The 24734-nt window shown below is 40.2% G+C and overlaps 1 protein-coding gene across 4 annotated transcripts in view; it reads left to right on the top strand.

Moving 5' to 3' along the window:
- The window catches only part of FILIP1 (filamin A interacting protein 1), a 102764-nt gene that overhangs the window by 34649 nt on the left and 43381 nt on the right, over window positions 1-24734 (top strand). For all 4 annotated transcript variants that reach the window (XM_042016506.1, XM_042016505.1, XM_042016508.1 and 1 more), the window contains one exon: window positions 7596-7874. In XM_042016506.1, coding sequence (XP_041872440.1) covers window positions 7602-7874 — 273 coding nt within the window. In that variant the 5' untranslated portion in view covers window positions 7596-7601. The remainder of the gene's footprint in view (window positions 1-7595; window positions 7875-24734) is intronic.

The raw sequence follows: 24734 nt of genomic DNA, 5'->3' as shown, positions 1-24734 counted from the left end.
TTTAAGGGTATCTACATTGTGATTATTTTTGGTTTTTTTTTTTTGAAACAACAGAAAAATAAATTATTAAAATGTAGCAGTAGTTTACTGGTTTCAGAAAAACCAGAGCTGTGCAAATTATGGCTACTAAAAAGAACACACATTCAAGATCCACATCAGGTCAGAAAGAGACAGCAAAAGTTTACCTCTATTGAAAGCTTTGAGTTTGCTTTTGGGACATTAATATTTTTGTCTCATCTCCTACTTGTGAAAAATATGACTTAATTTTGAAATAAAATTTTAATTTTAAAGTGAAAAGTTGAAACTTATTTTGCAGAGAGCTAAGGGCTTCCTCATTTCCTAATTGTGTTTGCTGTTTGCCCCCTGGTTCATTCCTAGGTTAAAGCAGGCTTGCAAGGCCCACGGAATGACTTTAGCTTCCACGCTGTGTTCCCTTAGTGATATATCACTTTTAGGTATTTTGGTCAGTCATAGTAAGGATAGGAACAAGGCAAGACCTGTGATGATTTTCAACCTGCTGCTCTCAGCAGTTTTCTACCATCCTGGCAGGAGACAGTGGTCTTTAGAAACTACAGGAGCAGTGGTCTTTAGAAACTACTTACTAGAGATACTAGAGTGTGGTTCCTATGTCCACAGCGTATTGCACCTTGTGGGTTATCAGCTTGGTTCTCTGCTGCCAGCAAAAAGAAATGACCAGTGCTTACCTAACACCAGAGATTTCTCAACTGCAGGAGTGAAAAATCTTTGGTAGGCCAGCTAATCTGCATCACCTCTCTTACCATTTTCCAGGCACGTTCTGGCTGTCAGGTGATAAAACAAATGTTTAGTAGGTTTGGACTGGAACTAATGGTGACATTGCTAGCGTTGTCTTCATGTGAAGTTCACAGTTTGATTTGAAACGGGTTAACTCAAAGGAGCAGAAAGCTGTAAAACAATATGTGAGAAATCATGATTGGGCACAGTGCTCAATCCAGTGCTCTGAGAGTGGCTGTGTCTCAAGACAGGCTTCATCAGCTGCGTGCAAGGCCCCAGAAAGCAGCAGCATTACTTTTCTCCAAAGATCCATTTTCCTTCAAATCAGAGGTATTCCCGGGCACTGGACTCCCCAGTGGGCTGGAAAGAGGGCTGATTAGTCCTTGTCTCCCAGCTCAGCTGAAACGGGCTAGAAAGGCTGCACTGCAGGCAGTTGGCACTGCTGCCACCTTCCTTGCTCCTGGCTAGTCCCTTTCAGCCACACGGCCACTCCAGAGAATAAATGTCTCAGCCCTCATCAGACCTAGTGGCATGTTTGTCTAGTGGTGTCAGCCACTTGAACTGTCTCCTCTGTGACTCCTGTTTGTACTTTCTGGCAGCTGGGAAGCACAGTAATCAAAACATGGGTAGAGTGATATATAAAAGTTTATTTTTTTTACTCAGTGATGATCTAATAGCTTATCATTCCTCATGCCTCATGCATCCAAGATGTTTTTCCAGATGAAGCCTGGGAAACATGAATCTTTGTGAAACAAGTCTATGTTACTCCTTAGTTGGTTAGCATGCATTACTCACGTAAAAGTATTCTGGATGAAACCACAAGTTTTCCTGAAAATGACAAAATTAATGGAATTATACCAGCATAAACTCTGTTCTTTGTAAATCTGTGCCATAATTTAGCTAGAGAAGAGTTTACCTTGGAATTAAGAAAATGGAGTTAAAGTGGTATAAATCTGCCTTAGTGATGACTGGGTTTCCTCTTTTAATATTTGTGAAATCCTTTTCTGCTTTCACACAGATTATACTTATTCAGAAAGACACCTGTATATGGAATTTTCAGAAATCTATTTATTTTCTTCATGAGAGTACATTTGTGCTTATTCCTGTCTTGTCTTTTCTTTTCAAACAACGGAACTAATGTTAATATAGTCCTTGGTGAACATAGTCCATGTGTTGCTATGCCCCACTATTAAAAGAATCAATTTTAGAAGCTAAAAAGTGAGCCTTTGATAAAGCAAAAAGGTTTTGCTGATTCTCATGCTGTACCTCAGCAAGTGTGTCTGCTCTAACTTTGCTATTTTTTACACTACTTGCAAACAGCAAACCCCACTATGGCAGCAGTGGCAACAGGATGAAACAAATATTTCTTTTTCAGTGCAGGAGGCTCAGCACTGAGGTGCTGGGATGCTGCTCCTCCTAACAACTGTATGACAAACACCTTTCCAGGGCAGCAAGCAGACCAGGTGAAAGGATGAAGGCAAGAGTGGTGTTACATAGCTAGACTAGCCACAGGTCCTCTCCTAGTCTGTATAGGAATTACAGCCCTGTGGTTTGGTTATTCAAGCTGTTTACTGAGTATTGTCCTGATTCAGAGAGTATCCATAGCCCTGTGCCAATAGTCCAATAAGAAGGGCAAGCAGCAAACATGTGCTCTCACAAAAGAACATTGGCAAAGTATAACATTGTCAAAAGGAACAAAGACCTTTTCTTGTTTGCTCAAATCAAGTCATGATGCATATGAGGACAAGAGACTGGGGGAGGGTTAGACAGCACAATGGATTAATACTTTAGGCACGAAAATTTAGAAATTCAGGAAACTCCAGGATTGCTAAGGGCAGATATTTTTTCTGTTCTTCATTGTATTAGTCATTTGGTTTATCACTCTCCTCTGACCATCATGACTGAAACAAACAGAGGAGTCATCTGCAAAAGCAAAACCAAGAATGAGGTCTGCATTCCCTTGGCCTGGTTTGTTCACAATCCAGGTTCTGACACAATCCAGAGCCAGACACAGAGTCTGTCAAATCCAGAGTCTGCTTCATGCAGCATCCAAGTCCAACTGCGCAGCATTGCTCTTTCAGTGCAGCCACAGGTCGTACCCGGTCCTATCACAACCATTTGGGAATGTGAGTCTTTAATTTATTCAAGTCAGACAAAATAATAATAATGAACATCTGCAGAGTCCATGAAAATGACCTGGAATAACCAATACAAAAACTAATAATTTTCATCAGCCTCCAAGGTGGTATGAACAGTTGTATCTCTACCTGATTGTCCTGTGAAAGTCCTACCACTGAAGCCATGTAAACTCAGTTGTGGCTATCCAGATCCCGTGGAGCTAAAGCCATCCATTCCCATCTGAGGTGGTCCTTGCTGAGGACTTCCAAGCCAACAAGGTCAATTTGATGCCCCCATCCTCCTCTCCTTCTGATATTGAGAAGGTCTTTTTCTTTTTTCTTTTTCTTTTTCTTTTTCTTTTTCTTTTTCTTTTTCTTTTTCTTTTTCTTTTTCTTTTTCTTTTTCTTTTTCTTTTTCTTTTTCTTTTTCTTCTTTTTCTTTTTCTCTTTCTTTTTCTTTCTCATTTTTTCTCCTCTTTTCTTTTCTTTTCTTTTCTTTTCTTTTCTTTTCTTTTTCTTTTTCTTTTCACTTTCAGATACAGACTGATACTATTTACAATTTTTTCTAGCTCTCCTCATCATTTGTGGGGTGTTTCAGATCTGGTGGAGGTTTTATATTATTTGGTCTCCAGTTTGAGTATATTTAAGTTATTTTTCACTCCTAGTGCTATATATTGATTGGTAATCACTGTGCAGAGATTTGGCTTGCTTAGTGCTTGAGTTCTCCGCAATCAAACCTGTGTACTGGGAACTTCTGCACATCACTTCGCCCCACTCCAAATTTCTGCACAGCAGAGCCTCTGAAAGATACAGTCCCCAAAGCCACAGCAGAGAAACAAATTCCAGTTTTGGTTCACTAACTCAATTGCACTGTCCCTACAACACTTTGTTAGCCTGTCAGAAACCCAGCACTTTCATGTAATATCCTAATCAGTTAGACCTGCAACTGAGATCCAGATGACCAATTTATTGCCAATGGCAACAACCATATCATGGCTTTAAATCAGCTTTTTTGTGTGTCTGTGTATTATAATGTTATTATTATTTTAAGGGAAAGTGCTATGGAGCCAAAATCATCATGTCCAATTAGCAAGAGGGACTACACATTAAGTTCAAAGAACCCCTTTGCTGATTCTAACAGCACTAGTAACAGAGCCTTATCTAACCTGCCATTTCAAGAGCTTTAGGGAGAACAAATTGCCATCAGCGGGGAAAAGACTCGGAATAGCATGCAGCCTGTCCTCTCCTGACATCCTACTCAGCAAATTCCTCACAGATTTCCTCCTGATGTCAGTAAAACTAACATAAAGGTTATTTCATAAAATCTTGTGTGGATTCTAACTTGTGAAAACTGAAGGATCCATGCCCAGAACAACAATACAGACTCAAGTAAATAATCATAGCATTTGTCCTTTGTGCATAAAGCTTAACAAATGACTGAACCAGAGGAGGGGCTGAAGAGTTCCCATGCCGAGTACCAGTGCTGTGAGCACATATTGAAATGAGCAGCCAATAAATGTCAAAATCAAGGTGACTGACCACATAAAGTCTTCTTGTTTGACTGGAAACTGTTAGGAAAAGTTTCCAGTTTAATATGCAATACAATAAGGGTTGGGAAAAAAAAAGTAGAGTTAAATGCTAAAACTGTTATAAATCATATGAGCTATTTCTTCAGGGAACACAATCCCTTCAGCAGATCAGGAATGCTGTAAGATACGGACATGTGATCAGGACTGACAGCAGGAGGTCATTTGTTACCAGTGTTAGACTGGCAGTGTCCCCAGAATCAGTTTTGGGACCTGGGTGAAACAACAGATAAGCAAAGTTTTGGGATTTGGATATTTGAAATAATGTCATGCAACTGCTCAGAAACTTTTTTTCTTTATTGTGATGCCATCAGAAATGCGGACGGATATCCAAAACAATAATACTAAGCACTCCTTTCCAGCACACAGTATTTCAGCCAAGATCACTGGTATGTCCTGGCTACTTCATGCTGCTCTAATTAAAACTCAGTCATCCTTACAGCTGCTTTATATTCCTAGAGCACTGCACAACAGCTGGATCATGCCATTGATTTTGGCCCTTAAACTCCTTGGAAATTACTGTGTGAATATCAAAACCTTGGCCCTTTCTGTAGCCATACAAAGTTAAGCCTCAGTCACCTGCATCTCTGGCTTCAGCACATGACACCTTTGCATTTGGATAATGAGTTGAAAAAGTATCAACATTGTAAGGGAAGACAGAGTAAGTGTTAGAAGTTAGAATGACTCTGATTTTGGCAGGCTTTCACACAAAGAAAGGCTGTTAGGGGCAGTGACCCCAAGAGTGGCAGACTGTCTGCCACACTTACTGTCAGGTAAGGCTTGCTGCAAAATAAATCTACAAGATTAAAAGAAATTTTGAAAGAGGACAAGTTTGATGTCCTTTAACAGCAATCATATTTTAATTAGCCAGATGATACGAAACACCAGGTCAGTTGATTAAGCTGCTCTGTTGCTGTTTTAATGAATTTTGAAAAAACATAACTTTGCATCTGTCCTTTGTGGGCCTATGTTGATTTACATTGAGCATAAACACACTTGAAATATGCATTCCTAGTCTCTCTGTTAACAGGTTGAGAAGCCTATAATCAACTGCTCAGTCTTTACATGGCTTCAGGAATTGTTATCTCAGCTCCTACAAGGACAGATGGATCAAAGTGGCTGTCTTGAGTTATGATGTGACTGTGTGACACACTACCTTTCACAAAGCCTAACATATTCAGCTAAGTGCATCTGGCTGATTATGCAATGTTTCAGGTTGATGATGTGTCTCAACTAGTCATAAGTTAAATTTAACATTAATTGTGCACCTTCAGGTCTATAAGTTGAGTCATCTTAATACAGAGAAATCCCTAACACAGCATGTTACTAAGCGGAATATACTGTAATATAATAATCTGTTTTCCACTGAAAAACATATACAAGACAGTTTTCAAATATTTGTTCTTAAAACATGTAGGATGTCCTAGAGCCATGAAGCCATTCACTGTAAGCCATAAAAAATAGGTTTGGTTTAGAGATGAAAGTGGCTGGAGGCTGTGGCCCACAGGGACTCAGAAGGAAACACTTAGAAAATAGAGACAGATTGAATCCCAAGTGCTCTCTCCTGAGAGGAAGCGTGGTTGGAAAGTTTCAAACCCATTAAAGTTAGACAAATTGAAAAGCCCTATCTGAGAGGAAACATAGTACTATGTTTATTTTTCCATTATAAATCTGAAACCTAAAAGATTTCCTGAGGTTCTCAGGTATTGTTCATGCTTATAATGGAGACCTGTTTTTAGAAAGTGTAATTCATGTATTTAATCCAAACTGTTTGATGAAAAACACACTGCATAAGCATTCAGGAAACTAAAGGCCATTGTGTACCTGTATCACATATTGTTTGGATAAGAGCAGACCTACAATGCAAGGAATCTCTTTGTGAAACTCTCTCACTCCAAAATATGGGGTCTAATCCTCTCCCTATTTACACTGCTGGATGAATTCCACTGAATTAATGAAGACATGAGTAACCAGTCATAATAAAAAGACAATCTTCATGCTGAGTGTGAAACTACAAAAGTGCAAGGCTAATTGTGAGCAAGAGATTTATAATGCTGGCCTGAGTCAAGCCATTGCAGACCCAGTGTAATTTAGCAAAGATGATTAGTCAATGTATTTTAGGTTTTGTTCTATCACTAGTGAACTGCTTCTCTGAGCTCCTTATCCGAAGAGTGTGTGATGTTATTGATGTTGAGAAGCATCTGTTTGACTAATGAACAAACTGCAGACTAAATCCAGAGATTAATTTAAATGAGAGGAAATACTTGGAAGCAGTGGACTATTTTTCATTAGATTTATTGCTATAAAAATTTAGCAATACAGTAGGTCAAGTGACGGAGCTAAGGAACATTTACTGCTCTTGTCTAAGCCTCAGTGTAGGTGTTTAAGAGGACAGAAATGTAAGCATTGAATAACCATGACCTGACATTTTGGAGAAACCCTGAATCTTCTGGAAAGAGTGTGTTGATCTTGCCCATTTACCTGTCAGTGATTTCATACCCTTTGTGCTCATTTTTCAAACGTCTTTTCAACTTTCTTTTATGGCACTTACTGTCTAATAATCTTGTGCAGTATTTGCCACCTGATTTACTCTGCATTCCTCATTTTTCTTGGTTATCTGCAATAAAATCATTGCTTAATTCAGGGAAAATGCAGACTGACATTTGTAATGCATTGGCACTCCACTTTCATAGAGATTTATACTCCAGGAATATGCTTTTCTAAAATTTAATTTCATTTTTGTTTCCCAAGTAAGCCACGTGTTAAAATAAGATCTATTTGACAACCTGCTTTGTTTTGTAGTGTTGAATTGTGAATGATCAAAATGTCATCTGAACAAAAGGAAACACTGGAACATGTTATTTATCATTTTCCTGCATCACTTCTAAGTTGCATACATTTAATCAGCATTTGGCTTGCTGAAAAAGATGGCTAACCTTACCTTAGGACTTTTTTTCTGCCACACACAGAGTTGTTGAAATGGTTGAGCTTTCTACCACAGTCTCTTGAGCATGACAGTATTTTTAAGTTTTTGGAAGACTGTTGTTCTTACCAAAGGCAGTATTTCCACTGTGGCTTTTTTTTTTTTTTTTAAAGTAATTTTGTTTATAAATGCATCTTTATGTTTGTTTCTTTCTAGGCAGGGATGAGATCCCGAAACCAAGGTGGAGAAAGCTCGTCTAACGGGCACTTCTCCAGCTCCAAGCCTGTCATCAGCCATGCAGAGAATGAAAAACTTCAGGAGGATGCCAAGAAAAAGAACAAACCTCATCGGAAGGAAGATGAGGTCATGGTTTCAGCAACTGTCAAACGGCACTCAAAATCACCTGGTCCTACTGAGCGAAAGAACAAGAAGTCCATAGAGCTTTCTAAAGAAGACTTGATAAAACTACTCAGTATAATGGAAGGAGAATTGCAGGTAAATGAAGCATCTTCTAAACCATATTTTCTATGTACCTATCTATTTTTAGGTTGTCCAAAGAGCACAGGGCTCAACTCAGAGGGCAGGGACATGCATATTTAAGGCAAAGGACCACAGGGAGAGAGCAGTGGTAGTTGGTGTTTAACAGTCATCGTTTTAAGTAGTGCTTTACTTACCACTGCAGCTACCAAAGCAAAACAAATTATAAACACCTCTCAAAGAAACACCTGAGAAACAAATGGAGATCTGCAGGTGAGGCTGAAAACAACCATAGGGGAATCGGTGGTGGGTGGGAAGAAGGGAGGGAGGAAGACAAGTAAATACAGGTAATGTAATTACAATCATTACTGAAAATATACAAGAGGCAAGTCTGCAAGTCGGGAATACTGAAAATGGACTTCAGATGTCTTCTGGAACTTCTGCATATTTAGATGTTACTGATGGCTCAGCCAAAGCTCTGCCTGTCCTGTCTGATTTCTGGAGTTCAGTGCTCTGCACATTCCTTGCCTTTCAAAGATCCATTAGTTTGATTTCCTGGAGCAGTGCTTGCTTGAAAGCATTCTCAGTTGTTCCAGTTTGCATGTTAATTCAGCCCAGTAGTAAGTCCTTGATGGCTGTCAGCCTGATTCTGCACTTAACTTGTCCCTGAATGTCCATCCAGTTTTGAGATTCCCTTTAATGCTAATAAATCATTGAACTTTCAGTAGTGTCAGCCTTCAAAAAATTTCAAGGTAAGAAGTTGAAACATGGTATTTCAAAAAGCCAGTATGAAGACTTGTGGCTTTTCATAACTTACCCTCTTTTGTAGCAGGACTGCTTGTCAAATTCATACATTCTTTTGGTTGTACTTTAGTGATCTTTTTCACTGAACCTACAGACAAGCAGAAAAAAGCTACCCGACCTGTCTGAAAACATTTTGTCTTAATCCCTTTATTCTAATTAACAATTACCATTTAGCTTTTCATATGAGGCTTTGCTTTTCCCCTGAAACCCACATTCATAACATTATCACTTTAATGTTGAACTTGTTACCATCTTATCTGAATACAAGAAGCAATTGTTCTGTTAATTTCTTTGGTACACGAGGCACCATTACTGTAACTCTGAGATTCCATCTCACTAAGTATCATTAAGTATCACTTTTTCTGCACATAATTCACCTCTAGTTTGTCAGAAACTACTCTCAAATTACAAGAAGTATGCATTCAAAAGAAATAATTTTGTCAGAGAACAGTCATTTTCCAATGAAAAGCTGCAGGAAAAAAAAAAGGAAGAAAATCTGTTGAATGCAATTTTGCAAAGGAAAAAAGAAATTATCACTAGAGAAAAGTAACCATTTTTATAGTGCTTCATTTTACTTTATTCAAAAACTTGTGTATATAATTTCCTTAGAGATGGAGCTAGCGTGCAGCTTCTGTGGTGAACAGAGCCAAACCTCAATAGAAATGTATCATGCTCATGTTGTTCAGAAAGATTTACCCTGAAGTCACCTTTGTGGTCTGGAAAGGGGAGGTGAAGAAAGTCACTAATGTTTCCTGTGTGGCAATAAATGTGGTCTTTATTGTTTGAGTAATTCTCCTGTTCTTCACCATACTTTGTGGGGTAGTTACACAACCTTTGAAGAGCTGCCTGTGTTCTCATTATCCCTCTGGGGATGATGGGGATAGGTTCTGGACAATACTTTTAGAGGTTTTCATATATACAGGTCCCAAGGAGATGTTAAGGACTGCTAAAGCTTCCTGGCATGACAGGAGGTTGTGGGGACAACCACACTGGTAGCTGTAGAGTGCATCTGTTTTTCTGCTCCTTGCAGCCAGGCAGGGATGAGAGTAATTATTTTTAATCCACAGGGGTTTTTAATTTCATTTCAAAACCCCCCATTTTAGTTATTTCCCTGGTACCTGTGTTGACCCATTTCTGAAGTGGGCAAGCTACAGCACTTTGGCTTTAGATGAAGAGCCTGTCTTTAACACTACAAATGAAGATGAGCCAAGGAAGACTCCAGCCAAAGTAAATACTCTGGTATTACCTCCTGGCTGTCACAGTGACCTAATGCACTAAGTCATTTCATGGCTTTTTATTTTCAGATCTGTTCAGACATCTCTGGTGGCTAGCTGGCTTTTTGTTGGACTGACACATCAAACTGTGGGTTTATTTTGAAGTCATTTCAATACTGGCAAAGCAAACATTATCTAGGCATATGTAAGAAGATTTTGTTTTGAGAATAACATCAGGCTGTACCTGTAGGGAGATCCATTATTTTCTGAACAAAAAAATGGGATAAAATACCATGACTGTTTACTCAGTCATGAGCAGGGAGCATCTTATGCCTGTACCACCAGGGTGGCACTGCCTTGTAACCCTCAAACAGTGAGCTAAGCCATAGGAGGTAACCTGGTCATGACAACCATGGGGTTAGCAGGGTAAACTGGTAATGTATTCATATGCATCACGTGCTTTTTTCACTGTTCACATCATCTGGTGACATAGACTCACACCACATTGCTCTTGGTATCAATATTGAGCACTTACTTTATGACTTGATGCCCCAGCTCTTCATTTTGAAGGCAAACCTGCCAGAAAATCATGGAGAGATGCCCTGGCAATATTTTTGTCATAATTTTAAACTTGATTGGTTTTTAAAATTATAATACTCTCAGGTAGCTTGCTTGTGCTTTAGTTTCTGTCTCTACCTGTCTTCATGTTTCCTGGCTGGACTCTGTGCATTTACTGAATACAGAGAAGGGAAGCTTTCCATAAACATCTGAGGTCACCGCAGCCTATGCCTTATTTTGTAAGAAAACAAAAGAGAAGAAAAAGTATACAGAAGCTGCGGTGATGAGAATGTGTCCCAACGTACATGGCAGGAGAACTCTTAAGTATGGCCTCTCTGAGGGAGAGTGGGAAGCAAATGAACTGATGACAGGGGCTTATTTTAATGGCCTTATAGCTCAGTGGAGTATATTTTCTCTTGTGAGATCTAACTGCTCATATGAAAAAGTAGTGATTACATGGTCTTTAAATCCATATTGAACATATAGTAGCAAAAAATCCACGAAGGATTGCTTCTTATCCCTGGAAAAAACTTCAATTTTTAAATACTGCAAAGCTGATTTGAAAAGAAAACTTCAAATACCAGTAGAATAAATTAGACCATGAAGGCATGACATTAATTTGTCTGGTTGTTACAGTGATTTCAGTCAAACCCACATGTGAATATTATTAATTGCAGAGCAAGACAGGCAGTATGGATCTTTACAATGATGATATAATCCTATCTGTGGTTCACAGATTTTTGTCCAATGGCCTATGTATTTGTCCTGGCAGGAATATGTTCCTTTTCTGTATGGTTTCTGAGCAGCAGCCATTAATCTTCAGCAATACCAACACTGATTTTCAACATTTCCTGATTAGGGGCCCAAAAGGAAATGAGGAGCAGTATTCCTACATGTTTACGATTCACTCTTTTATTGCATGTTTGGGAAAAAAACCACAGTAATAAAAGTATATTTATAAAGACAGCATCCCACTACAAATCATTAGGTTTTTCAAGAAAAATAATTTCTTATCCGGATTCTGTGCCTATTGCTGGAGGACATTTGAAGGCTGGGAGACAGTTTCCTATATATTTCACACCAATTTAAAAAGGAGCAACTTTTCTGCTCAAGGCCTTTATTATAGTCCATGTTTTACTGTGTTTCTCCTGTGCCAACATGGCGTTCATCCCCTGCAGCTCAGCCCCCCACTCCTGTTGAGGACCCTTGCATGCTTTAGGGCTGAGGGAGATGTTTCCTGAGAGCCTGGCACTGTCGAGGAGCAGAGCTCCTCAGAGCCATGCAGCAATGGGGTGTAAAGGAAATACATGTTTAGGTGTCAGCTGCACATTTCCTCTGTTGCAGACCTGAAGGTGCAGATGGGCAATATGTGAAATGTGATGTCTTGGGGAACAGTAAGGTTAATATACAAGTGATACATAAATTAATCACAAGACACAATTTCTGACAAGTCCTGACTTCCAAATGGTCAAATATAACACTTGCTTTGGTTTGATATTTGAAGGGAAACACTGTGTAGAAAATATTCAGAGGTAAACCTATTTATATTGCATCCCTCCTTCAAAGGGAGAGACCAAGTGACTCTGCTGTCAAAGAAGTCCATTCCTTATCAGTATTTATTCAAGACTGCATTTAAGGGTTAATTTGAGTGCTCACACGAGGTGCCAGAGCAATTGTTGTAGGGCAGGTATGGGAGGCTGGGGGAAGGAGTTCTCTCATCCAACAGAGACAGGAGGAGCTCACTTTCAAGACTTTCTTCTCCAGCTGGGTGGATCAGGGAAACGTTACCAGAGGACTCTGTTTTGTTCTCTCTGGTAAGGTCCTTATGAGACACTTAGGTATCAGTGGCTGCACATCCTGCCACGAGGAAAATCCTCTCTCTTAAAGTCAAGTAACTCACATGGATATAGGTGATAAACTAGCCATAGCATTTTAACAATTTTTAAAGGTATATTAGTATTTTACTGTCTTTCTATCAGAAAACTATGCTTTGTAAATGTAAAGGAAAGGAAAATTCTTTACTGTTTCCGTCTTTCTGCTTTCTACTTTTTTTCCCTTTTGTATGGCTACATATTAAAAAATACATTTTATTCTATAATCACCCTGTTACGTTCTTTTTCCTAAGATCTAAATTTCCCTATTCACTTTTCTTCCCCTCTTTATTTCTCTAGTTGTGACCTTTTTTCTTATTCTACCATTTGTCACTTCCCAACCCAGGCTTTCCTCATCCTTGTACTGCAGATGCATTGACTGACCTGAGAATTCTGGAGATAAAATTGTAGAAGATAAACTGTATATCAAGTCCCAGCATGTAATTTTTTAGGCAAGCACTCCATTCAACCTTTGTTGTTAACTTAGTAAGCTGTGTTTTAAGATGAAGTGAGTTGTTTACTTTGACTACTCCTATTGGAAAATAGTTCCAGAACTGAAAAGCTTTAATGTTTAGATAACTTCCCCCTTTAATTTCTAATGCAATTTTAATTATATATAGTGAAACCTTTATGAAACTCTGCTATGCAGTGATCCTGTTTTCAAAGCCCACATCTCTCCCTCCTGTCTTTACTGCCTGATGTGTTTGTAGACAGCAGTCTTGCATCCTCTGAGCCTTTGTTTTTGCTGTGCTAGCCGTACCACATCCTTCCAGTTTCCTCTAGGAAAATAGACTCTGCTTGCCTTCCATCACCCCTTGACCAGCAGCAGTCACACCCTGGGTTCACCTTTCTGAGTGTCTGTAGCTGGAACTGCACATGATGCTTGCTGAAGGAGAGAGCTCACTGGTGCCTTGTGCATTTGGTTTAATATTTGCCTTTCTCTTAAGACATGGCATTACTTGGCCTTCCCATCACTTGCCAGTCTGACTAGTACAAGCAAGAGAACTTGACTGTGTAGCTGTTGCAATGTTTTTCTCTCTCTTTTTTCCTCTTGCTGCATGTAATGCCTCAAACTGCTTTTGTATTGACTTTTCCAAGATGTTGTAACAACATTGTTGGAGGCACCTAGTTGTTGTTTAGTTAAAAACACTGTACAAACTTCTATATTTTTCTTCAGTGCCTTTTCTAATACTCTTGCATTAATATTAATAAATATGGATCTGCCTGAAAGCTCAAGCAAGGAATATGGGATAGATAGGTGGGTAGAAGACATGTGTTTCTTGTGCCCAGTACCAAAATCAGAAGAGAAAGCTGGGGCAAGTTGCCTTGGCACCAGAGAAAGCAGTGACAAGAAGGAGTTTCCAAATGGTCATTAGCAAAATAGCAGAGATTAGCAAGCTGCAGATGAGCCAAGGCAGAAAGAATAGGTAACACCAGGGAAAAGTGCATGTAAGGTATCTGTGAAGTCTTCTTGATTGAATTGAAATAGTTTAGGACTTATGACCATATCATACAGATGAAATACAAATTCCCCAAGAGAAAAACCTTGGCATGTACAGAGCTACAGGGAAAAAGAGAAGATAGGGTTAACGTGAGGAGGGAGGGGTGACTTAAGGAGAATGGAATGAGGGGAAAGAGGCTGGGCAATAGAAGAAAAAGAGTGTAAGCAAAAGGGGAATACAACAGAGATAAATGGAGCCAAGCTAGAGACACGGAAAGTGGGCATAAAAAAGGCAAGAAAATGAAGGGAAAGATGGTATCCACAGTGTAGCAAAATAAGAGCCTAAAAACAAACCCTAAAAATATCAGTCTGGCATATCAGTACAATGAGTTAAAAAATTCTCTCCTCTCTTACTGACCCCTGGTTTGTTTGTGTTTTCCTGGTGAAGAATTCTTTAGCAGCACACACACAAAAAAATGTTTTCAGACCACAGATGCTCTCTTCTATTTTTATTGAATAATTTATAACCAGAGATTAATTTTGTCCAGAATAGTATGGTTTATTTTCTGTAGCTTACATTCACTGCTGTGCAAAGGGCAGAACATACCATAGGAGGAAAGAAGAACTTGTCTAGCAAGTCCCAAAATCATAAAACAGAACCCAGCTGTTTTATTAGAGGAAAAAAAAAAAAAGGTAAGACAGTATACTGAAATATAGTTAAATTGTGCTATTTAGGCAATTTCCAGCTCCCTCTGAAATTAAGGGCAGAGGTACTATCAACCTTAGTGGTGATAGCCATCCATCTCTTTGGTACCAAAATTGCCTTAGAATTACATGTTTTTCAAAGTAATAATCCTCAATAAAATATCACTGTCATTGGACAGCTGTAGCCTGAAGACCTCTTTCACAGACACTTCACAAAAACATCCTTCTCTATTAATGCCTGAGCTGTACTTAACAGAGCTACATCTATTGCATTAGTTAGGCTTGAAGGATCAGAAGAGAGAGGAATAATTGGCAAGTGTCTCTGATCCACTGAACATCTTATCTAGAATGGAAGGAACAGTATGAATAGCTTGGGGTTTTTTTCCAAAAATTCTAAGTCTTCTGTTCAAAACAACATAATTTCCCACAACCACCTTTTTAAAGTTTTGGTCTTGTTCCAAACTGATCCTCTCTTGCAAGATTTAAAAATTAATTTTAAATAACTGATATAAGTTGATTATTTATTTTTCTTTTTATTTACACTTAATAGAAATTGTATACTCAGTGCAACAGTAATGAAAAAGTTTGCATCTTTCTCATTTTTCTTAAGAGAAGGTTCACTCTGTGAGAGAGCACATGGCCAATCCTTTTGCAATCTATGCTAAATGTATGATCTCTCTGGCTTTAAAATATCTGGGATTCTTTGGAGAGCTTGCAATGAGCATATGTCTTATGTGTCATAATGCTGTCCAGTACTCTGAGTCACCAGTTGTTAATTTAACGTTGCAGTGGTAGATGAATCTGTTTTTATTAACTTGCTGCCCCAGTTGTGTATTTATTAAGTTTTTGTCTCTCATTCTCTAGCTGAGGATCAGATAAGGTCTTGAGTCCAGACAGATTATTTTTCTCCCAAAATAAGCTTTAATAAAAGCAAATACAAGTCTTTACATAATAATTGTGCCAACACGGCAGAGAAAGTGTCTTGTTTCTAGGGTTAAAGGCTCCACCTATTGGTTGACTAAAGAGAAAGAAATGTAAGATTTTCACATAGAAAACTGTGGGTCCTACTGAACATCCCGTGTCTTGCCACATCTTACAAAATTGCTGGCTTGAGTGCAGAATTTTGCATGATGTCCAAAATAAAGTGAACTCAGTGACTTATTTCAGAGGGTTGTGCAGATGTGACACCCAAAATGATGCACTACTGAGGGAGGCACTATGAAGGGATGTCCTTTCCTGAGACAGGAAGGGTTTGGATTTTGCAAGTGATGTCTTTCTTATCCTGGAAATTACTGGTTTTCTTTGCAAAAAACCAGCATAAATTCTTCCATATCAGAAAAATGAGTGGAACTGAACTAACTCACAGTTCCATGGTAACTTTCAGACATTTGTCACCTTCAAGTTTAAACAAGTTAGAAAGAGAAATACTGATGTGGCCTCATAATGAAACCCCAATTCTCCTGTATTGGCTCAGGCAATCTCAGCAGTTCAGGTAAAATATCTTTTTGAAGGGCTGCAGAGTCATTCCTGGAAATGCAGTGGGAGGATGGAGAGGGGAAAGGATGTCCAGCTGGGGCTTGGGGAGGACAAAGGGAAAGATAGACACTGGGGGGAATCAGGGGGATTTTGGAGACTACTGGAGGCTGTGAGGGCATCGTGGGCATGGCTGGGAGCTCTCACTCTGTGCCTTTCATTGCCCACCCTCTCTAGTTGCTTCACACCAAGAGTTTGTGCCACTTCTCTTGTTTCCTCTGACGACTCCTCCGTTCAAATAATTGGCTACGCTGGTGAGTGCTTGCAGTAATGCAGTCCTACTGTTCTTGCCTGTTCGTCAGCCACCAGTAATTTGAATGCACATTGTGTAGCACAGAGTACTCAAAAACATCTTGTTGAAGCCAACAAAATGCTTGGACAAGAGAGAAAGTTGTGTATACAGTTTATTACACATGTACACACACTTAGGTCTGTTAGTGTCCCACATGCTCCTGTCTCCACAAAGGAGGCAGAAGGATTGCCTCTGATTTCATCATCCTGGTGGATACAGCCCTGCTGGCTCCAGCTTGTCTTGCTCCATCCTGCTCCTTGTGTGCTTGTTGCTGCCAGAAGGCAGCAAGATCACTGTGGAAAAAAAATGCCTGGGCTGATTTGTTCCTCTTGGAGACAGGGTACTCACAGCAGTAGCTTCAAGTACATCCCTGAAATTCAGGTCAGAGCACCTAATTTCAGATGCTTTTGTTCCTTATACCATCAATGTAGCACTTGCAAAGAGCAATTTAGACAAGATGAGTTGCATGTCTAATGAAGATACTTTTTAGTTTCCAACGGATTTCAACAAATTGGATGATAGTATAGAAGAGCATGAACCTGGAGGAAATAAAAGAATATAACAAATGGGGAAAAATTAATAGGAAAACAATTATATTGATGTTAGAGTGCCATATTTTTTGTAGTATTCATAGCATATCTAGATCTTGTATATACTTGGGAATTAAATCTCATTCATGAGAAATATTATTTCCTTATGGAATGGAAATTGGAGCATGGTGGGGTTAATTTTCTGTGTGAAGCACAGGAAAGAGGTCCATGATCCATGGATCACTTGTGTCTTGGTCTAGACTTGTTAATAGGGCCAGATTATAACAGAAGAAAGAGGAAAAGAAATGCTTTTTCTCTTATTGCCCTTTCATTAGTCACTTCTTTTTCCTCTTAAAGAGCTGCTAACTGATCACAAAATAAGTTCTGGTTACAAAAGGAGCATGGCAACTTGATGGCTAGTTGGATCAATCTGTGATTTCTGCTTGCTGCTGGGCTTCAGGTCATGTGAAAAATATTACACAGGTAATGTTGGTTGAGACAAAATCTTTATGACTGGATACAGCAAACCCAAAACAGTGGGTTAAGCCATTGTGAGGCATTGCTGGAGCATATAGAACACATCCCAACATGCAGATTCACGCACTTAACTTAACAGTGGACCCCTCGCCTTGGTGTCTCTGTGCTGACTGGATCATGACACTGTAATTCTATCTGCTGCAGTAACTGCCCCACGGCTTGATAATATCAAGCAAAGCACTCTTTCAGTGTGAAAAGACAAGAGAGGGTATCCCAGACCATAATAATTCTGAAAACGTCAAGCAGTGTGGAGTTAATACTTCTCAGGGCCTTGCCATGGGAATTTTGCTGGCTGTGGCCCAGGCTACAGATAATTAATTATGTCAGTGAAAGGCTCTGGTGGCCTGTTTTCTTCAGAAAAAAAGTGACATCATCCATGGAGCGCTCTGGCAATAAAGCAGAACAAAGCTATGTGGGCAGGAAATAACAGACAGATGTCTTCTAGTGCTCATTTGATCTGTTTCGAAGCTTGCTGGAAGAAGAAATACATTGCTCAGTGCTGCTTCTCCTCAGCTCTGCAATCTTTAGCAGGGAGTTTTTCAAACATAAGAGGCCAAATTAACTTCTGATGTAATTCTTCTGGAGCCACTTCAGAAGATTTATGCAGTGGATGAGCTGGTCTATCATGTGCCTCTTCTCCAGTATTGATTTTAGAAGAGCTTTCTGAGTTATCACTGAAAGATAGCACACAATAAAATTAAATACAGGGTATCGCTCCAAAGGCTTCATACAAGGCCAGAAAGTTCTGCACAGTGTGGAGAAGATAGAACAGTTCTGTTTAATATCCTCAGAGTCATGAGGGATCATCTGTATTTCTGGATGTATATTTCACTTACCCTTTGTACAAAATCAACAATCAACAATGATCACTTTCCATCACTGAAGCCATCTCTTTACCTCCAGAGTACACTGTGTACCTAGACTTGGATACAGAAAAGTTAAAACAAATTCATGCAAGTGAAATTCACAGTTTCAAGTATCAGGAAATTAAGCTAAGATGAAAGGCGAGAAAAAAACTTTGCTGTACATAAAGTCCTCTTTGCAAGAAAAACTATGTATTCATGTTGCTGGTGCAGCCTTACTTTGACTCCAGTGTGCAGTTTTGGTGCCACAATACAAGAGCATGTCCAAAATTAGAGCATGTCCAAAAGACAGCTATGAAGATGGTGAAGGGTTTAGAGGGGAAACCATAGAGCAGCTGGAGTCCCTCGGTTTGTTCAGCCTGGAGGAGACTGAGGGGAGATCTCATCACATTCTACAACTTTGTCATGAGGGAGAGAGGAGGGCAGACACTGATCTCTTTTCTGTGGTGACCAGTGACAGGACCTGAGGGAATGGCCTGAAGTTTTATCAGGGGAGGTTTAGGTTGGATATCAGGAAAAGATTCTTTCACCCAGAGGGTGGCTGGGCACTGAACAGGCTCCCCAGGGAAGTGGTCACAGCACCAACGTGACAGAGTTCAAGGAGTGTTTGGACAATGCTCTCAGGCACCTGCTGTGATTCTTAGGACTGTCCTGTCCCGAGGCAGGGCCAGGATTTGGACTTGATGATCCTTGTGGGTCCCTTCCAACTCAGGACATCTATGATTCTATGATTTTATGTAATTAGCCAGGATTTTACATGGCTATTATCACTGAGCAAGTGATACAAACAAGGCTGCTTCAGATATCTGGTATAGGAGAAAAAAAATATTTACTGAATTTTTAGCAAAAAGGAGCTTTGTATGATGCAATATTCAGGAGAGCATCTGACTTCCCTGCTTTGAAACATGCTTTGTACAGTAAGTATAACTGTTCGGGAAGGCAAATTGCCACCCAGTCATTATAGCAGTATGAAGGGCTAGAGTGAGCAACCAGGCCTTTAACAAAAGTGTCATTCCAGCAGTCAGGAGTAGTTTTGATTACGTTCTGCATGCATACATCTTTAAAGTATTATGACACAAAATTATGAAAGTACACTTTCCTTCTAATTATTTTTGTTTCCTCTTAAGATAAGAACGAAGGGGAGTTAGTGGTCTTAAACAGGGACAAGTGGATTAGTGTTAGGAAAGTTTTTCAGATACAGGTATTTGAGTACACCTGCCTGAAGATGCTTTCTTTCATTAAAGTCAACTAACCAAGCTACGGATATCCACTTTCTGAGATCTCTAATGGGACTTTTCAGAAATACAGCTATTCCTGCCCTGATGGCAACACAGCATGTCCTGGATAGCACAGAAAGCAGTGTGAGACCATTCTCCTGATCTCCCTCTGGATGCCTTGAGTGTGATGTTTATTAACTCTGGGTGAAACATTTGTAAAGCCTACTGGAATTTAGGAAATCAGTCACTGGTAAGACCCCAACATTACATGGATAACCTGCGACCTTATCTAGTTTCGGATGCTGAACAGAGCAGCTGTTGCGCTATAAATAACCTGAACTGTGTGCGATGCAAGGAACAACAACACAAGTAGAAGTAAAGGCTCCTCTCTGTGGTTTCGGTGGTTTTTTTTCATCATTAATCACTGGCAAGACAAATACAACTTCATAAATATTAAACATCTGCTACTTAGTGCACTTCCTTGTGTAGGTATGACAAAGTGCCTTCATAACCAGAAAAGAAATACTCAAAAGCTGGAAATATCAGACTGCCCAAATATTACATAATTACATTTCTTGTAAATGCTGCTCCTGAGTTTTCAAAACTTCTTTCATCTAATTAAGAGGATTCTTGTCATGTTACTGAAATATTGAGATTTCTCTAAAGTAGTTAGATGCCTCCAAATGTGGAGCTATGAAGGTAATAGTTACCAGTAACTGATTTTGAGAGAGACACACTGTGAATTTGCAGGAAGGCTACTTATTAAAAAAAATCAGGAGAAGAGTTTAGGACATGTACCGGCAAATGATCTTGAGTTGGGTTTTACTCTTAGCTGACAGTGATTACTTCGACTCCATTCAGCCCATCTTGAATACAACTGAATTTTTTTCCCGATAAGATGCCTTATATGAAACGAGTTTGATCAGTTCATTCCCATTTCCCAGGTGACAAATGGCCTGTGGCAAAAATTCCCCGTTTAGTGGGTGCTGAGTTTTGTCAGCAGGCTCATGGGAGAGGCCAAAGACTGTGGGAATGGGGAGAGAGGGCTGTAGTAAATTGGCAGGGCAGGGCATGAGGAGGAAGCACGTCTGAACGCCCAGCTTGTGTAACAGTCTTTCCATTGACCAAGAATCTCGTTGCTAGGCTGCCGGACCCCTTTTACAAGCAGCAGAGTCAAGCTATTGTTTCCTAAATAGTTTCAATTTTATGCAGAAACCTCTTTACATCCTTTCTATATCTTTTAAATATTTTACTAGGCACGTAGTAAAGTGAGGTTTGGAACACAGCCCCCTCCTCCGCTCAAGTTGGTGAGCGAAAGAAAGTCCTTCTACTTTAGTCTGCCAAAAAGTGAGTGTTTCAGGATAGCCCTGCAATGAGTGGGCCCTCATCAGCCTTCCATCTGGGCAAGTAGCATGCACTCATGAGAGAAGGGGAGCACTGTCTTGGATTTCCCAGTTAGTAATGAAGACCCCACCTCTTAGGTAAGTGCACTCATGAGTGGGGAATAGAAGGGAGGGAAAGGAGAGCAGGAAAACTTTGTGGGACAGCAGTGCTCCACAGCACCTCAGCCCCCCCAAGGGTGTACTCAAGAACTGAAGTCATCAACCTTTAGATTTTGGCACCTCCAGTAAAAATAAAACAAGGCTTAGACATAGGTCAACTTTGCAGTTCCTCTATCAGTAGCAGTAACTGAAGGAGTTAAAATAGTACATCTTTGATTTGTCTTTATTGCTTCTACTACTTAGAGAATCAGGTACTTGGGACACTTTATTAATGAAAAAGTCTCTTTATTTCAAGAACTCACAGTCTGAACAGTATAGATAGAAAGTTAGCTTGGAGTTTTCTGCAGGACAATTGAAGTACTAAAAAACCAATAAAAGTAAATTTTTTAAATTCCGTATTTTGACTTTAAAGAGCTTCTCTAACTAATTGCAGTCCTCTGGACTTTTGCAAATAAGTTTCATTGTGTTACAAGCTGTTGCAATATGTGGTCTTCTCAAGCCTGGATGCTCTTTCTCATCACAGCACCAACAAAACAAAACAAAACAAGAACAGGACTTGAGAGATGGTTTTCCTGTGCCAAACATCATGTTCCTTCTACCAAAACAGCTAAAGACTGTTCTCTGGGTTTCATATGCAAGTTTACTTGCAGTTTGAAATATCTTCCTTGTGTTTGTCTCCTAGCTTATGATTTATGCAAAACAGCACTGTGCTCTGGGACAAGGGAGGCACCAGCAGTAGATGTTCATCAGTAGAAACAGCTTGCCAGCAAAGTCCCCTCTTCTTAGCTAGGGCTCCTCACTTTGAGCCTCTCATGCCTCTTCACAGGTACGAATTTTAAAGTAGCCCCAGTGTTCCTCTGCAGGATTTTTCTGACTTGTTTTCTGAAAATGGTCTGTTTCCCGAAGATCACTATACGTTGGAAGAAAACATCTCTATCTGACCTCTCTTCCAGTTGTTTCAGGGGAAAATTAGTCATTGGGAGAAACATGAAATCACAAGATACACAGGCATGCTGTTTCAGCTCCTTCCCTCTATATTATCCTGAGGAGTTTCAGAGAGACTAACTGGAATTCACAAACCCAGAGGCTGATGGAAAATTAGGACATTGCCTGGATCTCTCTCTGGCCTAGGTTATCTGCCATTCAGAATCTCCCTATGATGGAGCTTGTTTCTGACCAAGTAAAAGCAAATTTGCCTCCAGTTTATTATTAGCATTAGGTTCCCTTTTTGGTCCAGTGCTTCCTAGCAACCTGTGTGTCTGTTTGCCAGTTTGTTTTTAAAAAACTGTTATCATAACTGAAACAGAGTACTTGGTGAATTAACCAATACCCTTGAAAAGATAACGATAGGAGAAATGGCTGAGCCCAGAAAAGGCAGAAGGCACCTTGCCACATCAACACCATCCAAATCTGAAGGGCCAGCAGAGTGCAGGGTACCAAAGAAGCTGTACAGGAGAGGGCAGCTGACTGTGTCCCTAGTGATGGTGCCACCCAGCCTAATTCTGGGCTAGGTACCCTCCCCCATGGGCTGCAACAAGGGGTGTTCAGTGCTGACAGTCCTACCCTGTTCCCTTGGAGCTAGGTGTGTCACTGCTTCCCTTTAAAGATGAAGAAATGAATATGTTCTTTTCTTCAAAGCTCTGAACTGAGGTTGGGCACCTATTTTCCTTCTGGGGGTGTCAGTTCCTCCATTAAGCATCATCCACTCCCCTGGCTTGGCTCCCTCTTGCTTAAGTCCCTTTGGCTTTTGGGGGACCCAAATCTGTAGCATCCAGAAGCCTTTCTTAGCTATCAGGGACATTCTTAGCTGTTTCAGGGACTTGTGCTGAAGTTGCTCCATTTTAATTGTGAGTGATGACAGGCTAATGAGGCCTGAAGGAAAGTCAGGCAGTGCACAACTGAACAGGGGCCGGGGCACTCACTGGGCAGAGCAGCTGCCTCCACCAGCTATTTCTGTATCAAATAACCATTGCAGGGACTGGAGTCCAGCTCTTTGCTCTGCCTATTCGCAATGTTAAATTACCAATCCTGAGCTGTCTCTGTCTGCTCTGCCTAGCCTTGTCAGTGTTTAATTATGCCATCCAGGGGCCAACAGCTTCAACATGAGAGAATAAACTCATCCTCCTCCCCTCCCAAATAGCTTAGGGTCTGAGGTGTGCCTGTCCCTGAGGAATGGACTGTGTGGGGCCTGAAGCTTTGTGTGCTGAAAATCAAAACAAAAAGACATTTCAACATGATTGGCTGTGTGCCTTGGTGCAGAAGGTAGAAGGGAGCTGCTCCCTCATCCCTCTGTGTTCGTGCTCCCTTTGCACAGTGCTTTCCCTGAGCATGCCTGTGGCACAGGGCCCTTGCTTTGAGGCACACAGCAGGATACCAAATTACTTCATAGGGCCAGGATGAAGGTATGGCCTCAAAACTGCCTCTTCCTAGAAGGGCTTAAGACAACACATCATAAAATCTGGATATTTATAAATCCCTCCCTACTCCCATGCTTGAACTTTTTTATTGAACTTTTTAAGGGCTTTTTTTTCAATATAAAAGCATTGGCATCATGGTGATGAAGACACTAAGACATCTGTTATTACTACAGGGATAGAAAAAAGTAATACATTCACAAACCTTTCTAGAACTTTCCTTAAATAACATTTTTCCTGTACTGAGAGTGGCACAGTCTCAGGATGTGATGTAGTGAGGTGTATATGCTCTTCTGCCTTTCTTTGGGACTAGCTCACATAATTCACTTAGCTGTAACATCCATGAGTGATGAACCTTTCCCACTCTCATTTTGAAATAACATGAATACCATTCCAATTTGTATTTTTTACCTTGCAGCCATGTGCAAAGATTTTACTTAAGGTTACAAAATGTTATACAGTGTAATTGGGCTAGTTCTTAATTAGATGTCATGATCTTTGCTTCAAGTTCATTATTTATTTTCATGTTAGACTATTTTAAATGAAAAAAAAAATTAAAGGGTCTGCTATTACCCAAAATTATTTTCTTGCTCATTTTAACAGCAGGTGGTTTTGTAGAGCTGTGATGCCTCTATGGTTCTGGGTAAAGATTTAAGATTTGCTAAAGGGATGAATTGAATGCTGTTATGAGTGGCACAGGAAAGAGTGAAGAGTTGGTCAGTTCATAAATCTTAAAACAGTCATTGCTTACATAGGAGCAGAATTTGTAAAGGATTTTTTCCTAAAATGTCTGAACCTTTCCTTAGCCCTTAAGTTAGTTCCCAAGCCCACAGGGGTTGACAGAAGGGCAGGAAAGAGAAAAATGCCCATACTCTTCTCCTCCCCCATCCATTTGCACTTGTGGGAAAGATGGTCTCTAGGGAAATCCAGGAGCTCCCTTCTGCCCACCAAAAACTTGCAGGTTTTACAGTCCCTCCCTGGACCATGGCCTCATAAACATGCCTTGAAAGACAAGCAGGTGCCCTGCCCCCATTTTACAGATGGCTTAACAGGTGTTGGCAAGTATCATTAGAAACAGAGCCCTGGCTTAAGTGTTTGTCCACAGCATAGCCCTAAAATGCCCCTTATTCATAGCCAGGGGGCCTTGCAGAGCTGTCTGGTCATGCTGAGATGTTTGCTCATGCTGCCTGAAACTGGGGGCTTCCACCTGGGGCAGGGAGCAGGAGCTGGGCCCTGGGCCAGCCCCAGCTCCGGCAGCACAGTCATCCTCCACTGCTGGGGGATGTGCTCTGACTTTCCATGTCTGACACCAGTTATGCTGGTTAAATGGGGTCTGCAACATGTCTAGGGTTTTGTTTAAAGAAGAAAACCTAAAAATAATTATTTTAGAAGTTACA

The sequence above is a fragment of the Corvus kubaryi genome, unplaced genomic scaffold, assembly GCF_017639235.1.
Source record: "Corvus kubaryi isolate FWS band 111438036 unplaced genomic scaffold, C.kubaryi_AGA036_p1.0 split3-73, whole genome shotgun sequence".
In the NCBI taxonomy this organism is placed as follows: Eukaryota; Metazoa; Chordata; class Aves; order Passeriformes; family Corvidae; genus Corvus; species Corvus kubaryi.
Note: the sequence above shows the minus strand (reverse complement) of the source record. Positions and strands in the feature narration are given on the sequence as shown.